A 6,991-nucleotide genomic window follows, 5' to 3' on the forward strand; every position below is an offset into this window, starting at 1 on the left:
TGAAGTATTTTCAATGAAGTCTCAAGTATTGTTTTCTGAAAGCAATAATCAAAATTAGGTGAGTTTATGCATAAAACAAATAAAACATATCTGCCATTAAATGATTGTTAAAGTAAATGTATTTTGAATTTAACAATATGTTTATATTTAAGACATTAATTTTTTACATTTAGCAATGCTAATATGTTTGTATTGGAAAACGAGACAAAAATCACTTTTGTCATTTTCTTTGCACAAATCACTTAAATAATTTATTGTATAATTTATCTATTTACATTTAAAATAAATATAATTATTTATATTAATACATTTTATTTACAGAAAAAATATCTGCTAAAGAAGTCAACTTAATTTAAACTGGACACAAGTTAATTTTTTTACTCCATTTGTAGACATTTATTCTTATTTTAAGTGTAAAGTTGGTTATTTATGTAATTTTTGCTCTGAAGTACATGTATCTTAATTTAATGATGTTCATATATTTGTACTGGAGAAAAAGACAACATAAGGAAGAACATAGTTTTAGTGTAAAGCCAGTGTTCATCACTCCTCAGTCTGCTCTGAGTTTATGTGTGTGTTTGTGAAAACCTCTTCACTTACACAGTTACACACTTACACCTTTCTGTCTGTCGTGGTTTGTCTCGTTTCTGGATGGATTTAATGAACCTGAGCGTCTGGTTTGAGCAGTTCTCTGTGATTCATTCGCTCAGAAATAGTGTTGACACGTTTTGAAAGAGAGATTGTGTTAAATTTCTCTAAATTGTGTTTATTCTATCTAAATACTAGTGCTGTCAAAAGATTAATCGTGATTAATCGCATCCAGAATAAAAGTTTTTGTTTATATAATGTATGTCTGTGTACTGTGTGTATACTGTAAAGACACACACATATGGCATATATTTTGAAAATATTTATATGTATTTACATGTATATATTTATATTCATATAAATTATATAACATAAATATATTTAATATATAAACATACATTTTTTTTCTTAAATATATACATGCATGTGTGTGTATTTATATATACATAATAAATATACATAGCACACGGGACATATATTATGTAAACAAATATTTTGATTTGAATACAATTAATCGTGTTTAATTGTTTGATAACACTAATAAAATACTTTTACAATTTATTATTTATTTTTATTTCTTTTGTAGTTTTTATTTCTTATTTCTATTTTATAAACAGCTAAATTTTGTTTGTATTTCTTTTGTAGTTTTTAAGTTGTTTTTTTTATCTTAAATGCCTTATTTCTATTTTACAAATAGAAGAATTTATTTTCATTTCTTTTGTAGTTTTTTGTTTAGTTTTATTTTATATTAAATGCCGTACATTTATTCTATTTTTATATTTTGAGTGCCTTTGTTTATGATAGTGGTTTTGATAAGTGGTGTATTTTGTAACACAAAATAAAAAAATGAAATACAAATGAATACACCCTGAACTACAATTAAAACAAAATCAGAACTTCTAAAAATAAAAAAATAAAATCTAATTCAAAATATTACCACACTACTAATATATCTTTTTTTTTTTTATGTTCCTAATCAATCAACAACAAGATAGGCTTTTAGTTTATATGTCTGAAACTGGCAAATATTCTTGATATTTTGCATATATTTAGCATTTTCACTAGTGCATTTTGATTTCACTGAAGCATGCAAACTTTTCAGAGATACTGGTTTAAAATCTGAACCTTTAGTATAAATGGTTTTGTTTTTTTCACAGCATTTTATTTTGCTGCTACACTCTGATGATCCATTTTATTGCATTAGTATTTCCAGCTGTCCATTTCTTTCGAACAGCTCCTCGAATATGAATATTGTCATTTGTGAACTCTATCGGAAGGTGTTTATATTCATGTAAATGTATGTAAATATAATATGTGTACAGACCCGCAAAAGGCTTTCATTTCTCTCAAATATTCCCATCCCCTTCTCACTTGGTGAGTGTTTTATTTTCGGTGTTTTGAATGCGTTTCCTGTGTTTCTTTCATTCTTCTCTCCTCATTTCAACTTCCTGTTACATATGTGTCTCTTCACAGTTCATCCCTTTAGTCTTTAATAATCCAGTCACATCACAAAAATATTGTGCAGCACAACTGTAGCACAACACTGAAGACTGAAGGATGCTGAAAATACAGCGGAGCATCACAGAGATAAATGACTTTTTTCCAATATATTAATGTAGATAACATTTAGTTTAATTTATAATAATGTTTCACTATTTTTTTTTATGTTTTTGATGTATTTTTGATCAAATAAATGCATCCTTGGTGAGCAGAAGAGTCTTCTTTCAAAATATGTAAAATAGTTTTGAGGTGGTTGCATGTGTGTGTTTTTGTGGTGGTTGTGTGTGTGTGTGTGTTTTTGTGGTTGTTTGCATGTGTATTTGCGTGTGCGAGGTCAGTAAATGTGCCATCATCAGCGTTCACAGAACCTGTGATGAGTTTGTGTTCAACATAAACAAGTACAAAGCCTGAGGGAGCACACACACACACACACACGTATGAACACACACATGGCATGCTCTCAGTGTCGGTGAGCTGTGTTCAATGGCGTCAGCTGGATCTATAAGGGTCTGTTATTCTGCGAAGCGTGAATCTGGAGCACTGAAGGATGCTGGGAGGATACAGAGACACCCAGAGAGTAAAATAGGCCAGAGAGAGTGTGTGTGTGTGTGTGTGTGTGTGTGTGTGTGTGTGTGAGTCCTTTAGTTCCCCTCAAACACACACACACACACATTCCAAAACACTCGCCAAGAATAATGGGAGTAAAAAGGGCTTTGCTGAGTACAGAGTTGGTCTCCGTATGTTTGCTAACCATCTGCTGCACATCTATTATGAATACGATGAGAACAACACGACTGTCAGCGATTCCCCGGCTGCATTTATTTCATTAAAAATACCAAAAAATTAAGCAAAATTGTCAAATATATTAAAATTCAAACTGGCTGTCTTCTATGTGAATATCTGTTAAACTGTAATTTATTTCTGTGATGCACTGCTGCATTTTCAGCATCAATCCTCCAGTCTTCAGTGTCACATGATCTTCAGAAATCACAATCGTCTCAGTGTACGTGTGAAATATTACTTGTCATAAGGACAGAACACATTGAGTTAGTCAGTATTTATGGTTTTGTTTCTCTGTTTCAGGAGACTAATGAGATCGTGGCCATTAAGAAGTTTAAGGACAGTGAAGGTGAGTGATTCACTCATCACACAACACACAACCAGACCAGCTCATGACATCACAGTGCAGCTCATGAATATTAATGAGCTTCCGCCAATCAAAGATACTGTGAGCACATCAATGACTCAATAATCTGAAGATCATAGCATTTCTTATAAACATTCTACATCAAAACAATCATATAAAAGCATCACAAACTGTGATTAGACTACATTTAACATCAAATTAGAATTAGAAGTTAATATACATAAAAAAATAATAATTACAACTTAACAGAAGAGCATTTTTTCTATAAATATTCCATATGGGAAATAAAAATTATTATTATTTTTTTTTATTAATACTTTAATTGGCGTGTACTTCTATAAGCACGCATCTTTATCTTCGTACTCTGTTCAAATGCTCAAACTAAAATGATTAAAATCATGTTTCGTTAACTGAAATAATAAAAAAAAAAGAACAGTATAAATATTTGGTGCAAAACTATGTTAGAAATAACTAAAAGACATTTAAATTAAAGCATGATAATTACTAACTGTAAATAAATGAAAATTAAAGCAAATAAAAAATATATTAAACTTGACAAATATGAAAGTTAACTAATTAAAATGAAACATGAAGAAGTAGCAGAGGTATATTTATAGAAATAGCCAACAAAACATTGTAGGGGTCAAAATTATTAATTTTTCTTTTATGCCAAAAAATCATTAGGATATTAAGTAAAGATCATGGATCCATGAATACATTTAGGACATTTCCTACCGTAAATATATCAAAACTTTATTTTTGATTAGTAATATGCATTGCTAAGAACTTAATTTGAACAACTTTAAAGATGATTTTCTCAATATTTCAATATTTTTTTGCACCCTCAGGAAAGATTATTTATTCAGCTGTATAAATTGTTTACATTTCGATTTAAAAAATGTACTGTTTTTTTTTTGTTTTAAGCTTTTTGTGCAATGTCAATCAGAAATAATATAAACATTTAATAAATACACTGAAATCTAAAAATATAAAATAAAAGCCAACTAAAAAAAAAAAAGAAAGAATGAAAACTGTATATGAATAAGACTAGTTTCATCGTGTTACAACTGAAACAAAGTAACTAATTACATTCTTTTTTTAAACTGAAAGTGACAAGTTATTTTCTAGTTTGTGATATTTGATGTTAAATATAAAAAGCAATGCACGTTGACTTGCTGTGGCTCTCTGCTCAGAAAATGAGGAGGTGAAGGAGACGACGCTGCGTGAGCTGAAGATGCTGCGCACGCTGAAGCAGGAGAACATCGTGGAGCTGAAGGAGGCGTTTCGGCAGCGAGGGAAGCTGTTCCTGGTGTTCGAGTACGTGGAGAAGGTGAGCCGGAGAGCGCTGGCATCTCCCGTCTGTGTAACTTCTCCTGATGTGTGCTGTGTTCAGATGATGCTGTGTGTTGTAGAACATGCTGGAGCTGCTGGAGGACATGCCCAACGGAGCTCCACCCGAGAAGGTCCGGATCTACATCTACCAGCTGATCAAAGCCATCCACTGGTGCCACAAGAACAACATCGTCCACAGAGGTCACACACATCAGACTGAACCACCTATCATTTCATTATTAAATACCTTATATCATCTACAGAGGTGTGAGAACACCTGCTGTCAAATACATCAAAAGATTGCAGAAATAATTTAAAGATAATATAAATAATTATTTTTTTTTAATACTTTTATTTGTATTTTTTTTAAATAAATATTTTATATTTTATTATGTTATTTGATTATCAGGCCACCTGTAATAAACTGTTTATTTTATTAAAATAAAATATAATTCCTTTACATTTTATTGAAATATATTTAAATCATATTATTTGATTTAAATCATTGTCCACCAAGGTGTGAGACCACACATAAATTAAAATTTATTTAATTTGTTATTTATTTTTATTTGAATAAAATCTATTTTATTTACATTATTAATTTTTTTATTTTTATTTTATTCAAATACATTTTTAAATATAAAATTTAATCATAAAAAATACAGTTTTAATCTTCATCCACCGAGATGCCTTTGAACCTTTTATTAAAATATTATTTATATGGTTATAATAATTATATTATTATTGTTTTGCAACACAAATAAATTGTTTTGTATTTAAAAAAATTTTTGTTGATAAATTATATATACAAAAATTTTTAATTAAGTATATTTTAATATAAAAAATAAATAATAATTTATTTTATTTTAATAAAATATATTTTAATTGCATTATTTAATATGAATCATTGTCTTCTGAACTGCATTAAATATTACACATGCACCCTGGATTGATCTTTCTCTGGCTTTCTAGATATCAAGCCGGAGAATCTACTCATCAGCTCCGACGACATGCTCAAACTGTGTGACTTCGGTGAGTTTCTGGAGTCATGTGACCTCGTGTGTGTGTGTGTGTGTGTGTGTGTGTGACGGCAGGTGGTCTGTCCGTCTGTTCTCCAGTCTGTCGGAAACACTGCCATTGTTTTGATTGGAAAATGCAAGCTTACACACACACATGCACATCTCTGTCAACCATAAACTCTATCGAAAGACCAGTAAGATCCGTTTCTGTGTCAGTTGTTTCTTTACAATGCTGGGATGTAAACGTTTCTGTGGCAGGTTTCGCGCGGGATCTCTCTGAAAGCACCGATGTGAACTACACTGAGTATGTGGCGACTAGATGGTACAGATCCCCGGAGCTGTTGCTGGGGTGAGTGTGTGTGTGTGTGTGTGTGTGTGTGTGTGTGTGTGTGTTTGTGTGTGTGTGTGTGTGTGTGTGTGAGTGTCTGTGTGTGTGTGTGTGTGCGCGTGCGTGCGTGCGTGTGTGTGTGTGAGCTTCATTACTGTTAGCAGTGGATGGGTACAAGTGTCTTGTCACATTTCAATATGAAAAAAAGAATTATGTTTTGCATAAATCATTTTTGTGCTATTTTAATGTCTGTCTGTGTTAAAGTTAATTTTTTTGACCATTTGATTATTTTATTTTTTACTTTTTATTTATTTTTTTCTAACAATTATAACCCTAAATTCTTTCTTTAATGCATCTGGATGATATTTTATTTTATTTTATTTTATTTTAAAAATTCATCAAATTGTAAAAAAAAGAGTTAATAATTACATTTTATGTTAATTCATATTTTATAATACTATCTATCTATCTATCTATCTGTAATTTTTAAAAATTACAGATAGATAGATTAAGATATCTATATATATATATAGATATATATAGATATATATATATATAATTGTGATAAAATAATAAATGAAGCAACATAACACAACATAATATAATAAAGCAAAAGTATTATGATTATAAAAAATTAAACATTTAAATAATAAATTTGAAATATAGCTAATAAGAAATAAAATTGAAATAAGTTTCAATATATATAAGAATGAAAACATTAAATTTTAATTTGAATGAATGTGTTTTATGAATTAAATAATATAATATAATATATAATATAATATAATTCAATATATATATATATATATATATATATATATATATATATATATATATATATATATATATATATATATATATATAATAACAACTATAATATAACTGAACTATAATTATAATATTTAAAAAATAGTTAAATAAGATTAAAAATACAATTTATATTATATAATTTATTTAGATTATATTTTTTCAACATTAAATGTCAATTATTTAATTGTTTAATTAATATAATAATGAGCTGCACAATATATTGAAATTAGTGAAATATCGCAAATGTAAATATCGCAATATAAATAT

At 28.9% G+C, this 6,991-nt stretch overlaps 1 protein-coding gene across 5 annotated transcripts in view; it reads left to right on the forward strand.

Annotated features, from left to right (window-relative positions):
- LOC113041229 (cyclin-dependent kinase-like 5) overlaps nucleotides 1-6,991 on the forward strand; it is a 41,874-nt gene that overhangs the window by 19,797 nt on the left and 15,086 nt on the right. For all 5 annotated transcript variants that reach the window (XM_026199652.1, XM_026199648.1, XM_026199651.1 and 2 more), the window contains exons 4-8: nucleotides 3,172-3,217; nucleotides 4,429-4,565; nucleotides 4,648-4,768; nucleotides 5,540-5,599; nucleotides 5,845-5,935. In XM_026199652.1, the coding sequence (XP_026055437.1) occupies nucleotides 3,172-3,217; nucleotides 4,429-4,565; nucleotides 4,648-4,768; nucleotides 5,540-5,599; nucleotides 5,845-5,935 (455 nt within the window). The remainder of the gene's footprint in view (nucleotides 1-3,171; nucleotides 3,218-4,428; nucleotides 4,566-4,647; nucleotides 4,769-5,539; nucleotides 5,600-5,844; nucleotides 5,936-6,991) is intronic.

Source organism: Carassius auratus, chromosome 23 (assembly GCF_003368295.1).
Source record: "Carassius auratus strain Wakin chromosome 23, ASM336829v1, whole genome shotgun sequence".
Taxonomy (NCBI): Eukaryota; Metazoa; Chordata; class Actinopteri; order Cypriniformes; family Cyprinidae; genus Carassius; species Carassius auratus.